Here is a 20,458-nt window from a genome sequence, read left to right as displayed (position 1 = left end):
GTATATATATATATATATATATATATATATATATATATAGATATATGTCCCTCCACACAAGGCTTTCCTTAAGTCTGGGTCAGTCAGTCAGGTATTCTGCCACTGTGTACTCTCTGTTTAGGGCCAAATAGTAGCCCTCTCATCCCTCTCCACACTGACATTCGGCCAGAGGGCTGTGATGTTATGGCCAGAGAAAACCAGCCCAGGGTGAAAGACAGAAATGCCAAAATCGCAGGAAAGAGAGAAGAGCACAGGAAAGACATGAGGGGAGTTGGCGAAAGGATGAGATTTCTTCAGAGGGCAGAGGGAGGGGCTTGGAGAGTCACCTTTGTCAACCATCAAAACAAATGTCAGAATGTTGCAGTGAAAGATTTAAAGTCCAGCTGTGAATTGTGTCAAAAGTAACAACTTTGAAAGTGTGACCATCAACGTCTTTACCTTTGGCTATAAAATGTGAGAATTGAAAGCACTCAAGTCAGATTTATTATATCACTGTTTTTAATTACATTAAAGTTTTCACATTTTAAACAAATGCTGTTATTTCCATATTTTTCTATGTACACATTTTCCATACAAACATTTACAAAAACAAATGACAATACAGTGTCTGTATGTAGGGATTTCCTTTGCATTTTGTGTAACACCTGTAAACCACAGGAGGCTGCTGAGGGGAGGACGGCTCAAAATAATGTCCGAAATGGAGCGAATGGAATCAAACACCTGGCATCCATGTGTTTATGTATGAGATACCATTCCACCGATTCCACTCCAGTCATTACCACGAGTCAGTTCTCCCCAATTAGGGTGCCACCAACCTACTGTGCTGTGCACACACCATAATGTCCAGTGTACCGGTTATGTTGTTTGTGTGACGTTGTTTACAGTATATCAGAGTATGCGATGAATGACCATCAGTAAAGGAAGGAAGCACAGCTCCCAGCCGTCATGCAATCACAACACCCACTCAGAATCCTGTCATTAGCGCTTTGCTCTCCTCCTTCCCTTCAACTCCCATTCCCTCCATCTCGTTCCTATACACACACACACACACCTGTTCAACACTAAACCATAAAGACATACAAAAGCAAACCAGCAATGACTAAAACAATCCCAATTTGTTCACAAGAAGCTGTTGTACCATCTCAATGACAGAGGATCTGGTTATGTAGAGATCTGTGTATATCTACAACATAGAATGTGTGTTTCGTTCTAGTGTGTGATAATCTGTGCTTTAGAGTATGCATCTGTCACATCATTGGGTTTTGTACAGTGAATTATAATTGAATACTGCATTGTTGAGGAAGAGCTTGCAAGTAAACATTTTACTGTACTGTTCACACCTGTTGTATCCTGTGGATGTGACAAATACACTTTAGTTTGATTTTAGTGACATGTCAAGAAGAAACATCCCCATTGACCTGAGTATCTACTACACTAAACAAGACATGAACCGTGCTTAGAGGAGGGTCAGTTAATACATATACATCTATATACAGCAAGTCTCTACATGTAGAGGAGGGTCAGTTAATACATATACATCTATATACAGCAAGTCTCTACATGTAGAGGAGGGTCAGTTAATACATATACATCTATATACAGCAAGTCTCTACATGTAGAGGAGGAAACATGAGGCTGTTTCAGAGGACTACTGTAGGCTTTGGCTCAAACTATTTCAGATTGAACCATATGTAACCACATTATACACTGAGTGTACAAAACATTAGGAGCACCTGCTCTTTACATGTCAGACTATGATGTCACTTGCTAAATCCACTTCCATCAGTGTAGATGAAGGGGAGGATACAGGTTAACGAAGGATTTTTAAGCCTTGAGACAATTGAGACATGGATTGTTTATGTGTGCCATTAAGAGGGTGAATGGGCAAGACAAAAGATTGAAGTGCCTTTGAATGGGGTATGGTAGTAGGTACAAGGCACACTGGTTTGAGTGTCAAGAACGAACACTCCTGGGTTATTCACCCTCAACAGTTTCCTGTGTATATCAAAAATCTTTCACCACCCAAAGGACATCCAGCCAACTTGACAACTGTGGGAAGCATTGGAGTCAACATGGACCAGCATCCCTGTGGAATGAATTCGACACCTTGTAGAGTCCAGGCCCTGACGAATTGAGGCTGTACTGAGGGCAAAAGGGGGTGCAACTCAATCTTAGGAAGGTACTGATCATGTTTTTTTTACACCCAGTGTATATCACTGTTAAACTTCAATTCAGGGTAATCATGAAAACAGTTATCCCTTTGTCAGTTTTCTAATAATGATTAGTACATCACATTTCCAGTTAGATCTGTTCCAGAGTCAGTAGGGTTTCCAAGTGTCCATACAGATCAAATGGAGTGAAAAGGAGAAAAAAGGGGGAATAGCATCCATCCTCTTTCATTTACAAAAACATGTAGAAAAACATCCTTCAGAAAATACTCTTGAAGATCATCGTCTCTGGAACGATCCACGTTCCAATCACACACACACACACACACCACACACACAAACAGCAGCTCAGTCCAGTTGCAAATATAAAAATATCTATAAAAATCTTCTCTGTGCCAATGTCCAGCATTGGGTTGACAGTGTCTCTGTAGCTAGGTCTTTAACTCAGTCAATATAGTAACAGGGATAGTAGGACGGGGAACAGGGTGAAGAAGACCGACAGGGAGACCAGCTGAACACCTGAACTACCCACACTCTTCTGAACCTTAGGCTCCAACACAGTAGGGTCATCTGGAGAGAGAGAGAGAACATGTTATTATCAGAAACAAGTGGAACAATTCTACTGTACATCTGACTGTCTCACTGGATGGACAGAAGGGAGACTTACCGGCTGGAAGCCTGTTGGAGGGGTTGTGCACTCCTCCTCCTCCTCCCCCCATCTTTCCCTTTCCTTCATCCATCACTTCCTCCATCGCTCCATCCTTGCCTTTGTCAGCCTTGGCCTTCCCAGAACCTGTAGAAGACAAGAAGTCATTGGTAAGAACTTGATTGTATGAACACCACTGAATATGGGGAACACTAAGCCTAGCCATTGATGCTAACGGAAGCTAATGCTACCATAGGAAAAACCTCTAAAGGCTAAAGCTAACAGAGGCTAATGCTAGCATGTTGACGGAGACAGGGGAATGGAGCTCACCATGAGGTCCAACCACATCCACCTTCAGTCTCAGACACTCCTGGCCGTGGTGATGCAGCGGCTTGGCTGAAGAGGGAGAAGAGGGAGGTTTAGTACAAATACCCAAGCATTGTGTTAGAGTAGTCTTTTGCACAGTTAAGTGGTAGTATTCATTCAGAAGTACTGCACATAGATAGTAGTGGTATTAGTTAATGTGTAGTACTACTACAGTATTGATATACTTACAGATATAGTAGTAGCTCTCTCCCTGTCTGAACTCCTTGCCCAGGGTGAAGGGGGTGAAGCGCTGGAACTTCTCGGAGAACCTCTCGGGGGCGTGGGCAGCGAAGGGCCGGGAACATTCCCAACGCAGCTGGTCGAAGGAGTGGGGCTTACACACTTCATAGTCCTCCTTCTCTACCATGTACAGCACGTACCGCTCGGCCTCCTGGGATGGCAGGTCCCCGCGCGTGTAGTGAGGACAGATGATGTCCAGGTAGTCGTTGATTTTCACCTCCACTGTGTACTCATCCCATAGGAAACTAGGGAGCGAGAGAAGAGAAAAGTGGTTAGTGACATGGCTGGCAATTATCTTTAGATGACCTTACATCTAGTAGTCGTCTCTGACTGACTGAAGGAACAAACGCAACATTATGAAATATCATCACGGCCCATTCCCAGCCAGATGACAGAGTTGAGCCCATGTTTGCGTGGGCTGTTCCTCTCGCATGAACAAACACGCATGGAAGAACTGACTTATTCAAACACACACTCATAATAAACACTCACAGACAATCATAAACACTCACAGACAATCATAAAACACTCACAGACAATCATAAAACACTCACAGACAATCATAAAACACTCACATAATAAACACTCACAGACAATCATGAACACACTCATAATAAAACACTCACAGACAATCATAAACACACACTCATAATAAACACTCACTCATAATAAACACACTCTCATAATAAACACTCACAGACAATCATGAACACACTCATAATAAAACACTCACGGACAATCATAAACACACACTCATAATAAACACTCACGGACAATCATAAACACACTCTCATAATAAACACTCACAGACAATCATAAACACTCACAGACAATCATAAACACACACTCATAATAAACACTCACAGACAATCATAAACACACTCATAATAAACACTCACAGACAATCATAAACACTCATAATAAACACTCACAATCATAAACACTCACAGACAATCATAAACACACACTCATAATAAACACTCACAGACAATCATAAACACACACTCATAATAAACACTCACAGACAATCATAAACACAAAAAGCTGTTAATAAGACTCAGCCCAAACAGACAGTGTGTGTGTGTGTGTTTATTTGCACCTGCAGCATGTGTGTGAGATTGCGTGAGTCCTAGTGTGGACCTGTCACCCAGACAATGAGAATTAGTGAGTAGCCAATCAGGAGTCACTGGCTGAACTTGTTTATGGCTGAACTTGTTTAATGTCTTTATTTAGACAAGAACACACCACTACACTCTTTCTGCCTATCCCTCTTTAACTCTCTCCCTCTCATCTGTTTTCTGGAGCGTTCCACTCATGTTGTTTTAAGAGTAGAGTTTCACTGACCAGCTGTGTCCATGGAGACAAGATTCTGAGTGGCAGTCTCTCCTTGGGTCTCTCTGTCTGTCATATATATGCGCTGTCTGCACAAGTCATTTAATCTCTCTCTCCCTTCCTACACAAGCCATTTAATCTCTCTCCCTTCCTACACAAGCCATTTAATCTCTCTCCCTTCCTACACAAACCATTTAATCTCTCTCCCTTCCTACACAAACCATTTAATCTCTCTCCCTTCCTACACAAGCCATTTAATCTCTCTCCCTTCCTACACAAGCCATTTAATCTCTCTCCCTTCCTACACAAACCATTTAATCTCTCTCCCTTCCTACACAAGCCATTTAATCTCTCTCCCTTCCTACACAAGCCATTTAATCTCTCTCCCTTCCTACACAAGCCATTGAATCTCTCTCCCTTCCTACACAAGCCATTTAATCTCTCTCCCTTCCTACACAAGCCATTTAATCTCTCTCCCTTCCTACACAAGCCATTTAATCTCTCTCCCTTCCTACACAAACCATTTAATCTCTCTCCCTTCCTACACAAGCCATTTAATCTCTCTCTCCCTTCCTACACAAGCCATTTAATCTCTCTCTCCCTTCCTACACAAGCCATTTAATCTCTCTCCCTTCCTACACAAGTCATTTAATCTCCCTCCCTTCCTGCACAAGCCATTTAATCTCTCTCCCCCTTCCTACACAAGCCATTTAAATCTCTCTCCCTTCCTACACAAGTCATTTAAATCTCTCTCCCTTCCTGCACAAGCCATTTAATCTCTCTCCCTTCCTACACAAGCCATTTAATCTCTCTCTCCCTTCCTACACAAGTCATTTAATCTCTCCCTTCCTACACAAGCCATTTAATCTCTCTCTCCCTTCCTACACAAGTCATTTAATCCCTCTCCCTTCACAAGTCATTGAATCTCTCTCCCTTCCTACACAAGCCATGTAATCCCTCTCTCCCTTCCTACACAAGTCATTTAATCTCTCTCTCCCTTCCTACACAAGTCATTTAATCTCTCTCTCCCTTCCTACACAAGTAATTTAATCTCTCTCTCCCTTCCTACACAAGTCATTTAATCTCTCTCTCCCTTCCTACACAAGTCATTTAATCTCTCTCTCCCTTCCTACACAAGCCATTTGAGTGGGTTAGTTATCATCTTTCTTTCCCTCTGCACCTGTTGGAGTGTCAGTGGGTGTGACTGTTTTTACTCCTCTAGTGATTCTTCACCCCTGATTCTGTCTCTTCCTACTTCTTTCTTCCTCCCTCCATGAAAAATAAATATTGAGGGAGGTGGAGACAGTCTCTCTTTCTGTTCCTTTTCACCCTCCCTTAACTTTATGACTAAGCTTTCCCACCATCTCAGTTCCAGATTTTAAACCGTTGTGGTGGTGGTTGTTTCACCCTCCCTCCCTCCCTCCAGTCAACCCCTCCAATCTACTGAGGTATACACGTGAAAGGACACAAATGTCTAACACACACACACACCTCATGAAATAAACCCTAGAACATTGGGTAGAGCAGTGGAACGTATATTTCTGGTGGGAAGGAAAGTTCGAGAGATGAAAGAAACAAAGTGCTGTATCTGGGTATCAAATTAAAACAGTGATTTCCAGCTGTCCTCCAGGCCTATTAGGATTCAGCTCACACAGGGACTATGAGTTGTGTTGCCGAGTGGAGTCAGTGGTGCTGGCAGGGTACACACACACACACACTTTTCTGGAAGAGAGGTTGAGTTTGTGGGTAAGAGCTTGTTATCCCTGAGGATGTAATCAGTAGAATATGCACGTCAGAGTCTCATTGGTTCCCAGCCCTGGGCTGAACAGACATCCACACAGGCCACAGCACAAACACCCTGCCACATACTCTGGGTGTGTGGCTCTGTTCTGTGCCACGAGAGAGAGAGCATCTGCATCACTTTAATTAGGGAGGAAGGGCTCATAGTAATGTATACACTAGCTTTGTGTGTGAGAGAGACAGTATAAAGAACCCAGTTCATACATGTTTATGTTGTGTTAGTGTGTGTCCAAACATCAAAGCCTGGAACAGGAGGTATCTGGTATCCTGCCTCCCTCCTTTCATCCCACCTTTCTCTATTGTTGTTGTTGTCCTTCTTAAGTGACAGACACACTGGCTCCATGTGGGTCTCTAACCCCCTTTAATCTCCCTGCCACCATGTGTGTGTGTGTGTGTGTGTGTGTGTGAGACAGAGACAGTAACCTGCCTGTTACAACATGTATTGTTAGCAGAACCCGTACCTAGGCTCATTAGCCAGGGCTAATAGCTAGATTAGCCTCTTTCTCACACCACTTCAAAACAGGATGATATCTTTGGCTTAGCCTTCGCATGCACACACACCGGTCTGCGGTTCAAGCGCTTAATTGACAAACAAATCTGTGTTCCTTTCTTATTTTTGACTCAGACTGGTAATGACAGGGTTGAGACGAACGGCACGAGAGAACTGCACTGCTACAGTAGAGTAAAGAGACTCCTAACTGAATGGAATCCACCTGATTACCACACTAATCACAGCTTCTCCTTAAAAACATGTTCCTGTCTAAAGCTGTCAAAACACATATTCTGTTGCTAATCTCAGTCACTACAAACAATCACACTTTCAGATCTCCCTTTGTCGCTCTTCTGAAGCCTAGTTAATTAAAAGCTATCTGGGGTCTGGGGCCAAGCTGTTGCCCACAAAGGGAGGAGGGGTTCTGAATAGGGTGTAATTACTCCTCCCCCCAAAGACATAAACCCTGGAGCTGACTAGACTCCAGTCTGCCCCCCATCTTTCACCCCCTCTAGCCCCAAGGCTGTGCTCAGTGTCCTCTGCTCACTAGTAGAGGCTGATGCAGATGTGATAAGGTGAGGTTTGTTGAAGCTACTATGGCTCTCAGCATTTTGCACGTGGTCCATGTTGCCCATAATTTACTCTGTACAATAATCATGATGAAGCTAGATTTACAGTAACGTTGACGGGCGTACTTATCAATGGGAGGGGTTGTGTGTGTGTGTGTGCAATCTCAGCCTAGGTATCTGGGAGAAGTCCAGCTGATTGAAACCAGTTGACACAGGGCCAGACTCACAACTGGAACACAAGCACCCATTCCTCCCTCCCTCCTAAACAGTATCGTCTTTCTCTCGTCTTTCCCTCTCCTTCGTCCTTCTACTCTGACTGACAGTCCACAGGAGAGTGAGAGTTGCGTTAATGTGATAGCTACGCGTGTGTGAGAGGCAGGGGGGTGAGAGGGAGATAGGTTCTCTGAATACCAGGATTCAGGCCGCCTCACACCCCAGGCACTTGAGCACATCTGTTTATCAGTGCAGACCAGAGCCTGTGTGTCTGTCTGTCTGTCTCAATGAGGTAGGTGTGTGTGTGTGTGTGTGTGTGTATGTCTCACTGAGGTGTGTGTAAACTGCCAGGGTGGAAGGTAGTCTCCCTTCACCTATCCTCTGAACTGAACAGTTCTCAGAGCTGCTAATGCGTCACAGATGTGTGTGTGTGTGTGTGGTAGGTGGTTATGACAGTAGGGTGATTTGGGTGAGTTGTTTAACACCTCATTAAGATCAACAGCTTTGAAGTCCTCTCCTCATCTCTTGCTGTTATCACATCTCTCCCATCTAGATTCACATCCCATCCCTCTCTTCTCTTCCCTACTTAAAGGCCCATCTCTCTTCTCTTCTCTCCCTACCATCCCTCCTGTGTTTTCCATATAAAAACCCACAACAAAAATGCTCTCCTTTCTCCCCCTGCTCTCATTCTTTGGGGAATGTTACAAACTGTCAGGCAGGTCACAGGGGTTAGAGTTCAGAGTCAGAATCCTCATACACACTCCCACTGACTCAGCAAGGGAGAATCTAGTCACACACACACACACACACACACACACACACACACACACACACACAGCGGGCCTGAAGGAAAGTCAGCACTGTTAACAACACCCACCATATTCTCCACAAGTAGTCAGCAACACACACACACACGAGGAATGTCATGACAGGGCTTCTGGGGTTTGTGAGAGTCTGTGGAATAGAATGCTCTCACACCATACAACTATAAAATCTGCACACACAGGCGTATAAATGGCCCTATTAATTCACTGTGGTATCCCACATTCACACCTCAACTCAAGAGGATATAGGCCTGTCAGTTGTAATCTGGGTTTGAGTTGTATCTACTAATACAGTATTATACACCAACTCCCCTAGTAGAACCTCTAGAACACTCTAATCTCTCTCTCTAATCTCCCACATTCTCTCCCAAGAGGAGAGTTCCAAAGAGGCCATTCTTCTGTCTGTCATGCTCCAACAGGTCAGAATAACAGGAGTCTAATCATTCTGTCCCAACCCCCATTATCACATCCAGACTCCAATTAGTACTACCACCACATATTCATCGTGTGTGATTCTTTATAAGGAATTGCAGGGTTTGAGCCTTAAAAATGTCAACACAACCTTTTCTCCCCTCCCTCCAGCCAGCCAGCCATTAATCCATGTCCCATCTCTCCTCCCTCCGTCTGTCTCCCCTTTATGCGCTCTAAATTAACCCATCCCTCTCCCTCCGTTCATCCCTCCTCCATTCTTCCCTTGCTCTTAAAAAGGTAACATAATATCAGAGCTCTTCATGACAGCCTAATTTCTCAACACAAATCCCTTCGTCTCTTTTACCCATCCCCCGCTTTCTGTTCCCAACTCTCTCTTCCAGATGAATAGAAAAAGGCTAGATGTTGGCAGGTTGCTAGATATGCAGCTTGGTTTGGGTCAATGAGGAGAACTAGACTCACAGGTCTCTCAACCAGGGCGATTATATTCCAACTAACCCTGGTTCAATCTGGATTATACACAATAACACGGTTGGGGTCAAAACTATTTTCATTCAGTCAAAGTGAATGTCATGAATTGCAAAAATTATTGTTGGAAATATCCTGGCTGCTTCAAACAGAGAAGGAAGGAATGAAGTCAGTCCTGAGCTGAGACTGGAAGTGGCCCTTAGGGGGCGACAGAGAGCCATCTCTGAAACGCTACATGAGATGATACTGGTCACACAAATATGACCCTACACACACAATGTGATAACGTGAGGATAAAGCAGTCCTCAGTCCTGTAGAATTGAGTCAAACAGTAACAGTGGGGAGACACAGCAAGCTGCTGTGATCTGTGTGGAAAACTACTCAGGAAAACAGAGCAGGGTCTGTGAGAAAGAGAGGGACTAACAGAGAGAGGGAGAGGAAGTCTGGACCCTGTACCATAGATAAGGAGGCAAGAGGAAGAGCTGAGATGGAAGGGGGCCCAGGGGGCGCTAATTAAAGTATATTTTTTATTTTAAACAAGGCAAAACGTTGTTTTATGTTACATCCATGATAATGTGTGTGTGAGAGTGTTAGGTAAGACAGCTGTTATGTCAGCAGGAAACAAGCTATATGCCTAGATGTGATTGAATGGACAGAACTATACACTGTGTAGCTCACTGACTGGAGCTACCTACCCTATTGGCTCCTTTAACTGATTGTTCTATGTAGGATATGTTCCTCTACATATTTAAGGAGCTTCAGATTCTCTCACACACACACACGTTACGCCAGAGAGATAACAGGGATATAATCTATTCTAAATATAAAAAGCAGCAGAATGACGATAACGATTTTCATGTCTATGGGTCAGCTAGTCAGATTACAGCTCAGATCGTCTGTAATCTGTGTGCGCGTGTATTTCCCCCTCATTCTGCTGTAGGATTAGAGACCCAGAGCGACAGATGAGGTGGGAGGGAGAGAGAGAGAGACTTGCTTTGGCAAATGTTAACATATGTTTCCCATGCCAATAAAGCCCCTTGAATTGAAAGGTTGATTTCAGAATAGCGAGAGGGGAGGGTTTCAGAATAGCGAGAGGGGAGGGTTTCAGAATAGAGAGGGGAGGGTTTCAGAATAGAGAGAGGGGAGGGTTTCAGAATAGAGAGAGGGGAGGGTTTCAGAATAGAGAGAGGGGAGGGTTTCAGAATAGAGAGAGGGGAGGGTTTCAGAATAGAGAGAGGGGAGGGTTTCAGAATAGAGAGAGGGGAGGGTTTCAGAATAGAGAGAGGGGAGGGTTTCAGAATAGAGAGAGGGGAGGGTTTCAGAATAGAGAGAGGGGAGGGTTTCAGAATAGCGAGAGGGGAGGGTTTCAGAATAGCGAGAGGGGAGGGTTTCAGAATAGAGAGAGGGGAGGGTTTCAGAATAGAGAGAGGGGAGGGTTTCAGAATAGCGAGAGGGGAGGGTTTCAGAATAGAGAGAGGGGGAATATAGCCAGAGGAAAGAAGAGCTTTACAACAGAGAAGAAAATCACACATTTAACTTTACAACCACACCACCCTCTTCCCCCACCAGCCACAAGCCACCACAACCCTAAACCTCTTCCTCTAGGACATATCTGTTCAGACAAGCCCAACACCTCAACAACACGAGAGAGAAAGACAAAAGACAGAGGAAATGTATAGCTATATAGGAGAGGAGAACATGAATACTTGAATATGTGGTAGAGATGAACTCATGGAAACAGAGAGAGTGAGATAGAGGTGGTCAGGCAATAACAAGCTGGAGAAGACGCAGCTGGTGTGGAGAAGAGGGAGTGGAGATGGAGAGAGGAACAGACAGGTACAGAGGGAGGGAGAGAAGGAAGGAAGGGGGGGGGGGGGGGGGTCGAACACAGCTGACAGAGTTGAGTATAGTAACAGGGGAAGTGTGGAATGCTGGCTGCTACTAATATTAACACCCAACTCCTCCCTCCTGCCGAGAGAGAGTGTGTGCGCGCGAGCATGTATGCGTGTGGGTCACTGATTTACCAGTGCTCCGTAATATCGCCTACATGCAGGGCCCCTCCCTTTCTCTGACATTGGAGTTCAGGCAACACTACACACTCACCCTCAGTCAAAAACAAAAAAAAACACTTCCAGTAACAAGGCATTGCGCCAGAACTAATGATTAAGCTGTTGGATCAGGTCGAAACAAGCCCAGTCTCTCTCTCACACACACTGCGTAAAACCAGTTTCTACACCAGTCAAGTCAGAGACTGACAACTGTACACACACACTGAGCGATCTGTGTGTTAACATCTGAAGTCAGTCAGTCAGTAAACATCAGTTTACACCTGATCGCCTTAGATCAATCAGCCAGGAATCAATTAGAATCAATTAGACTCAGTGATTCACTGGCTGTCAGTCTGACTGACAGATTGATCACATGGGAGTGAATCAGGTGGTTGAGACAGTGTAAAGTGGGACGAAAGTTGAGGGACCAGATTGGGCTTTCAGGCTGAAAGAAGACTGAGAACTGCCCAGAGAGAAAGAGAAAGTTGAGAAAGAGGGAAACTCTGAGAACGAAGGATTAAAGAGAAGGACGAGCAATTATACAGTAAACGTGTGGTAACAGTAGCAGGTGGGTACGGGCCAGACTAGGATTAAGTCTTCATTTTTAACACTGATTACTCTCCTTCTGAAAACCACATTCACCGAGTTCCAATTGGAGATTTTCTGAGACTTTAGATAAAGACTTCTGGGGAAAAAAGTGTGTGTGTGTGTGAGACATATGCAGTAGAGAATGTGTGAGTAGAGCTTGTATCATGAGTAATAGTTATCAGTGTGAGTCTATCGGTCTTCAGTGGACACTGAGTGCATCAATGCTCCCACATAAAACTGGCGCAGCGAGTTTCCATGTAGTTTGTTTTTGTTCATGTGAGATTGTGTCAACGTGTATGTGAGAGTGTGTGTGTCTGAACATGCTTGTTTGTGTCTACATGTGATGTGTGAACATATTTCTCTGTCTGGTTATGTGTTAGTCTATCTTTAGTCTGCTACGAAAAGGATTAGCATACATGATGATTGTTGTTGTTGATGTTATGCAACACAAGTTAGAGTGGGAGTGTAGTGGATTAAAGAACACAGTCTTGCGCAGCGCTTACTTGTGGGGACAAGGTTAACCCCCAACCCATACCCTATCCTAACCTTAACCTAAACCTAGCTCCTAACCCTAGATCCTAATCCTAGAAATAACATTTGATATTGTGGGGATCAACAAAATGTCCCCAGTTGGTCAAATGTTTGTTTGTTTACTATTCTGTTCCTCACAAGTATAGTTAAAAACAAATGTTATTTCTGTATTTCTCTGCATTCATAGCAATTCTCACTTGACCCACAACTCTGAAGCTGTGATTTGTCCTCTATAACCTCTTTCATTATGGACTAAGAGTTTAGTTCAGATGTCCTTCTCTTCGGTTCTTTTCTCCCTCTCTCTTCCTCATGTCACCTGATCAACAGAAGTCGTGTTCCTTGTGCTCGAGGCACCGTCTCAGTGCTGTCATACCGACAAACCCAGGTGAAGTCAGACCTGCGTACAGAACAGGTAAAGTACACGACTGACTCACACCGACAAAACCCATTACGTCACGACACATGACATGGTATGACTCGTCAACAATATTTTCCTGTGCTCACGTCATTAATTCAATTACAAAACCAATGTATTTCCCATTTCATAGGAAATCTAATTTAGTGTTCTGTCTTCATCATTGTCCCAAGGAGAATTAGGCTACAGAGACAAAGTGCAAATCGAATTAAGGTAACACAAAAAGGCCGATAAGAAGGTACAATAACGTCGACCCAGTCGGCTGAAACCGTGACCCCTCAGTCTTTGTCCATTTTCTCTATAAAATAATCCATCCTTCTCACCATCTTCAGCTCTGTGCTAAAAGCTCAATAAATCACACTGCCTCGCATACGCTGTCAAGCTCCATTGATCCCACTGAGTGGCAGGGTAGCATTACAATTTCTGACCCCAAATCAATCAGCATGGGACATCTCACCCCCCCCCCCTCCCCCTTTGGAGAGCTGAAGTGTCAGACTGTCAACAGCACCACTAGAGTGAAACACAGACATAGTCTGTATTCAGACACTCAGGTCGAGTTGGTTCATGTCAGGCTTTATTTTTATGCTGTGTGAGGAAGTCTGTCTATGTATCGAGATCACATATATGGTTGATTCTGTCTGTCCATCTTCCCCTTGTTTTCTGTTTATGCCCTGCTGCGCGATTGGCCTACCATAGCCTAGTTAAAAAGGGCAAGCAGACAGCTAATACAACAAGGCACACAGCCTACTCCTACATTTCTACAAGTGGAAGAAATAAAAGCAATACCAAAATCCAGATGTCAACTTCTATTCCACATTGGTTCAACATAATTTCATTGAAATGACGTGCAATCGACGTTGATTCAACCAGGCCGTGTGTGTCCAGTGGGGCGGAATGTCTGTTAAAGAACCGAGGAAATTCAGCGCGTAGGCTATCCATTGAGTGGATGAGACACACAGTATTTATCCCATGACAGAAAGTGTATTTAAATTGGCCTGGAGTAGTGTCAGATAATCATTCTCAAAGTGAGTTGAGCACTAGGTGCGCGTAAACAGAAACCACACACACTTTTAATGTGTGCTACACCAAAATACTCACAACACACACGCGCGCGCGTAAAAACACACACACAGAGAGAAAGAGATTAAGAACACCTACTTTGGGTTGGTGCTATTCCAGAAGACGCTATGTCTCTCTGCGGAGGCGAACCAGGTTCCGAAACTCACAGCCAGACACACCAGCCACACCAAATCTATAGCTGCGGATTTAGGACCAGAACAAAACGAAACACCAACAAATACTGTCAGTTACTGCAGAATAAGTCTGTGCAGGATGTGCACACTGTCAAAAGAAATGTATGATAAGGGTGCTGGTCTATAGGTCCTGCTTTTCTGTAGGGTTGAGACCTCCTTCTATGGTGGTTTGTATGGTTAAGACCGAGGCGCGTTGACTGTTTTGTCTAACGGAGCCACGCCTCTCCCGGTTGTATAGCCAATAGCAGCGGGAAAAACGCCCCGCCTCTCTGACTATTCAACTAGAGACGCCATGAACACTTTATCCAATCTATATGATATGATCAAAGCCATGGACAGAAATATATAGGCCTATCGCTATTTTTGTGACACTGAAATGAATTCATGACGCACTCAAAATATTTTTTGTGTTTCTTTTGTTGTGACCAAAAGTGTTTTCTTAGAATTTTAGTCATTAATGCAAAACTTGCTGACCCCCCCTGATTAATTATAGGCTCACATATTCAACAACATGAAAATGAGAAATAACAATACTATGGTACACTTGATAAAATAAGTGAATCTAATGTAATGTAAAAGTCTACCTAAAGGTTCTAGGAGAGCTGATCTGTGACTGTGTCTGTCAGTCAGATGTTATCCTATTGAATCATTAAGATGTTATCTGTGTAGCTAATCTTCTGGGTCCCCTGTAGCCATATAGTCTGCAGGCACACAGGTAAATTAGCAACACAAAGCTGCTCAAAATAATGCATTATAATACAGTATAGCCCACCTTTTTTATCCCACATTTAGTATTCACTTCTTTTGTGCCACTAAAAAACAAGACTGACAAAAATAAAAATGAGCACATTGCAGAAATCAAGCAAGAATATCAGTAAATGTGCCAAACACACTATGTTCTCTGCTAGTCCAGGCCTCCATGGGTTCAGGGGCTGACCAACAGGGGGCAGGGACCAGGACAAGGCCTGGTGAGCAGGCTCAGAACTCCATTGTGTGTGTGTGTGTGTGTGTGTGTGTGTGTGTGTGTGTGTGTGTGTGTGTGTGTGTTCTCGACATAGTTTCCTATGACTAAAAAGAGCTTCTGGACATCAGAACAGTGATCCCTAACTTCCATTTGGATTCAGATGTCTACTTCAACAAGTTGGCAGCTGTTGACATACTGCTCAGACCAGGCCCAAATCCCGGGACTCTATAGAGGAAGAGACGCTGCAAAAGAGGCAAACAAGTGGGCACCCTGAGGAAACAAATAAACACCTGTACCCTCCATCATTTGCAAATAAATTCATTAAAAATGCTACAACGTGATTTTCTGGATTTTTTTTCTCATTTTGTCTGTCATAGTTGAAGTGTACCTATGATGAATTACAGGCCTCTCTCATCTTTTTAAGTGGGAGAACTTGCACAATTGGTGGCTGACTAAATACTTTTTTGCCCCACTGTACAAAACTCTAGATCACCTTTACTCCACACACAGAAACACATTCAAAACTCTAGATCACCTTTACTCCACACACAGAAACACATACAAAACTCTAGATCACCTTTACTCCACACATAGAAACACATACAAAACTCTAGATCACCTTTACTCCACACACAGAAACACATACAAAACTCTAGATCACCTTTACTCCACACATAGAAACACATTCAAAACTCTATCTCGCCCTCCGCTTGGCAAATCGGACCAGAACTCTATCCTCCTGATTCCTGCTTACAAGCAAAAACTCAAATAGGAAATACCAGTTCAATACGTAAGTGGTCTGATGAAGCGAACATTAAGTTACAGGACTGTTTCGCCAGCACAGACTGAAATATGTTCTGGAATTCATCTGATAAATATGTTTACCACATCAGTCACCAGCTTCATTAATAATTGTGTCAATGACGTCGTCCCCACAATGACCACACATACATATCCCAACCAGAAGCCATGGATTACAGGCAACATCCTCACTGAGCTAAAGACTAGAACTGCTTATAAGAAATCTCACTACGACCTCAGATGAGCCATCAAACAGTCAAAACGTCAATACAGGACTAAGATGGAATCCTACTACACCAGCTCTGGCGCTCGTTGGATGTGGCAGGACTTGAGTAAGGACTATGAACAGGTTAACATTCACATGGCCATGGGGCCAGATGGATCACTAGGACACATACTCAGAGCATGCACTGACCAGCTGGTGTCTTCACAAACATTTTCAACCTTTCCCTGACCCAGTCTGTAATACCTACATGTTTCAAGGAGAACACCATAGTCCCTGTGCCCAAGCATGCCAAGGTAACCTGTCTAAATGACTACCGCCCGTGGCACTCACATCTGTTGCCCCAAACTGCTTTTAAAAGCTGTTTAAGGCTCACATCAACAACATCATTCCAGACACACTGGAGCCTTCTCCAATTCACATTCCACCCCAACAGATCCACAGGTGATGCAATCTCTGTTGCACTCCGAACAGCTTCAGGATCCTACACATCAATAAGGTATTAACATGGACTACAGGAAACAGAGGGCCGAGCATGCTGCCATCCACATCGACAGGGCTGTAGTGGAGCGGGTCGAGAGCTTCAGGATCCTACATATCAATAAGGTATTAACATGGTCTACACACACCAATACAGTCATGAAGAAGGCACGACAATGGCTCTTCCCCCTCAGGAGGCTGAAAAGATTTGTAATGGGCCCTCAGTTCCTCAAAAGGTTTCACAGCTGCACCATTGAGAGCATCTTGCCTGGCTGCATCACCGCTTGGTATGGCAACTGCTTGGCATTCGACCGCAAGGTGCTACAACAGGGTAGTGCATATGGCCCAGTACAATACAGGGGTTGTGTTCCCTGCCATCTTTAAAGCCGAGTTATCATTGACTCAGTACAGGTGCCCTGTGTATATTGCTAAGTTATCATTGACTCAGTACTGTTACCCTGTGTATACAGCCAAGTTATCATTGACTCAGTACTGTTACCCTGTGTATATAGCCAAGTTATCATTGACTCAGTACTGTTACCCTGTGTATATAGCCAAGTTATCATTGACTCAGTACTGGTATCCCGTGTATATAGCCAAGTTATCATTGACTCAGTACTGGTACCCCGTGTATATAGCCAAGTTATCGTTGACTCAGTACTGGTACCCCGTGTATATAGCCAGGAGGACTGAGGGAGAGAGGTACAGCCAGGAGGACTGAGGGAGAGAGGCGTGAGAGGAGGAGAAATAGAGTGTGAGTGTGAGCGGGGTACAGGGGGAAGGTAAGGTTTAGAGGTGCAACACACACACACACGTGCACGACCTTACACACACATTATCTAAATATAGACAGGATTTTGGATCCCCCAAATCCACACGTCCCACTTCACACAAACACACACACACACACACACACACACACACACACACACACACACACACACACACACACACACACACACACACACACACACACACACACACACACACACACAGCCGTGGGATGGAATCTCCCGAACACACACTTCCGTCCCGGCCGACACACGCCCTCTTCAATGGCAAGGTTTGGTCCTTATGTCACAGTGCTCCTGATGATGACTGGAACTCCAGCCTCCCACAGCCAACGGCCAACAGAAAGGGAAGACCTTCCTGTTAATAAAATAGTTACTAAGAAAGATAAGTGAGAGTAGAACCAATATAAAAGAGTACAGAAGAATGAAAGAAAGAAAGAGAGAGAGAGAGAGAGAGAGAGAGAGAGGGAGAGGGAGGTCCAGGGGCTCTGTTCACAAACAGACCCCCCAGGACAGCAACACATTTAGACCCAACCAAATCAAGAGAAAACAAAAAGATTATTGCTTGACACATTGGAAAGAATTAACAAAAAACAGAGCACGCTAGAATGCTATTTGGCCCAAACAGAATACCTGACCACCGTGACTGACACAAAATTAAGGAAAGCTTTGACTATGTATTGACTCAGTGAGCAAGCCATAGGCAGAACTGGCTCTCAAGAGAAGACTGACTATGTGCACACCGCCCACAAAATGAGGTGGAAACTGAGCTGCACTTCCTAACCTCCTGCCAAATGTATGACCATATTAGAGACACATATTTCCCTCAGATTACACAGACCCACAAAGAATTAGAAAATAAATACAATTTCGATAAACTCCCATATCTACTGGGTGAAATACCACAGTGTGCAATTACAGCAGCAAGATTTGTGACCTGTTGCCACGAGAAAAGGGCAACCAGTGAAGAACAAACACCATTGAAAATACAACCCATATTTATGCCTATTTATTTTATCTTGTGTCCTTTAACCATTTGTACATTGTTAAAACACTGTATATGTATAATATGACATTTGTAATGTCTTTATTGTTTTGAAACTTCTGTATGTGTAATGTTTACTGTTAATTTTTATTGTTTATTTCACTTTTGTATATTATCTACCTCACTTGCTTTGGCAATGTTAACACATGTTTCCCATGCCAATAAAGCCCCTTGAATTGAGTTGAATTGAATTGAAAGAGAGAGAACGAGAGAGAGCGCGGGAGAAAGAGAGAGAGAGACAGATTTTTTGCTTCTTCCACAAGGTCAAATGCTATTTCTAGGGGGTTTAGGGTTAAGGTTAGAATTAGTGTTATGAGCTAGGGTTAGGGTAAGGGTTAGAGTTAAGGTTAGAATTAGTGTTAGGAGCTAGGGTTAGGGTAAGGGTTAGAGTTAAGGTTAGAATTAGTGTTAGGAACTAGGGTTAGGGTAAGGGTTAGAGTTAAGGTTAGGTTTAGGGTTAGGGGATATGGTTAGCGTTAAGGTTAGGTTTAGGGTTAGGAGCTAGGGTTAGGGTAAGGGTTAGGTTTAGGGTTAGGAGCTAGGGTTAGGGTAAGGGTTAGGTTTAGGGTTACGTTTAGGGTTAGGGTAAGGGTTAGAGTTAAGGTTAGGTTTAGGGTTAGGGAATATGGAAAATAGGATTTTAAATGGTACTGAATGTTGTGTCCCCACAAGGGTGTTCTTCCTAGAATGACAGAGGGAGAGAAAGAGAGGTAGAGGACCTACCAAGTAGCCAAAATAAATGTTATGGAATCAGATAGGCCTCATCTAGCCACTAACAGGGACTCTCCCTCAGATTCTCACCCCGTCTCTCTAACTCTCCTTTCCTCTTCCCGTCTTCCTCTCTCTACTCTCATCCTGTCATTGCCCGAGGGGCTGCCTGATGTAGTTCTCTTAAAATGTCCAGATGTTCAGCCGACACACACGTACACACATTGGCGTAATGAATAGAAGGTGTGTTTCCACTAAAGGTGTGTTGAAGTAAAAGAGACATGGAAAACATAAAGCTGTAACAGAAACCAAGACAAGGTGGGGTGAAGTAAAGGCAACAGAGAAAGGAGTAATGGAAAGGGTTGAAAACAGAGAATGGGAGGGTAGTAAGACAAATACATATATACCATGTAACATGGAAAGAACAGGGATGGTGCAGAGAGAAAGAGATGCATGCATACACACACACACACACACACACACACACACACACTGGAGCTGTTTTATTGTTTTTGAAAGAGCTTGCAACGTTATCTTTTAATCACATCTCTGTCTACCCATGTCCCCCTTCTCTCTATTTCTCTATCACACTCCCCCTTTACCCCCGAGCCTCTGTTTCACTGGCTGGAATCCTCCATCCCCCTTCGTTTCTCTCCATCTCACGCCAACCTCTGTCCTGCTCTATTACAATAATACAACAAGGACTCTAGCTAACATTTTACGGACATCGTAAAGAGAGATTTATGTTGCTGTACGTCCTTCTACAAGTTTTACCGTACTGTGTATTTTCTCTTCACATATCAGCACTATTGGACAGATAGAAGATGTCACTCAGTGATCCCAACAGATTTTCAGAGCCTGTCTTTATCCCCTGACCCTGTCTCATATCGGCACACTCCGGCAAGCTGTTCCTTTTCTGGCAGGACAAAGGAATCCCCTCTGGTCCATTCAGCCCTATTCATCTGCATACAGGTGGTCCCAATTCACCCGCTGTGAGGGACACTCCTGCTCAATAGTGCTCCATGTGTCCACATGGCATTCTGCAGGGGGCAAATAGTGATACTAA

The 20,458-nt window shown here is 43.9% G+C and overlaps 1 protein-coding gene across 1 annotated transcript; it reads right to left on the bottom strand.

Annotated features, from left to right (window-relative positions):
• Nucleotides 1–480: 480 nt before the first annotated feature.
• LOC118936591 (ephrin-A1-like) lies at nucleotides 481–14,434 on the bottom strand (the record flags this gene model as incomplete). The annotated part of the gene is made up of 5 exons (XM_036961677.1): nucleotides 481–2,738; nucleotides 2,836–2,961; nucleotides 3,145–3,210; nucleotides 3,370–3,665; nucleotides 14,286–14,434. Coding segments are annotated over 5 exons (759 nt in total), but the record flags the coding sequence as incomplete, so codon positions are not given.
• Between the last annotated feature and the right edge of the window lie 6,024 nt (nucleotides 14,435–20,458).

The sequence above is a fragment of the Oncorhynchus mykiss genome, chromosome 2, assembly GCF_013265735.2.
Source record: "Oncorhynchus mykiss isolate Arlee chromosome 2, USDA_OmykA_1.1, whole genome shotgun sequence".
Taxonomy (NCBI): domain Eukaryota; kingdom Metazoa; phylum Chordata; class Actinopteri; order Salmoniformes; family Salmonidae; genus Oncorhynchus; species Oncorhynchus mykiss.
Note: the sequence above shows the minus strand (reverse complement) of the source record. Positions and strands in the feature narration are given on the sequence as shown.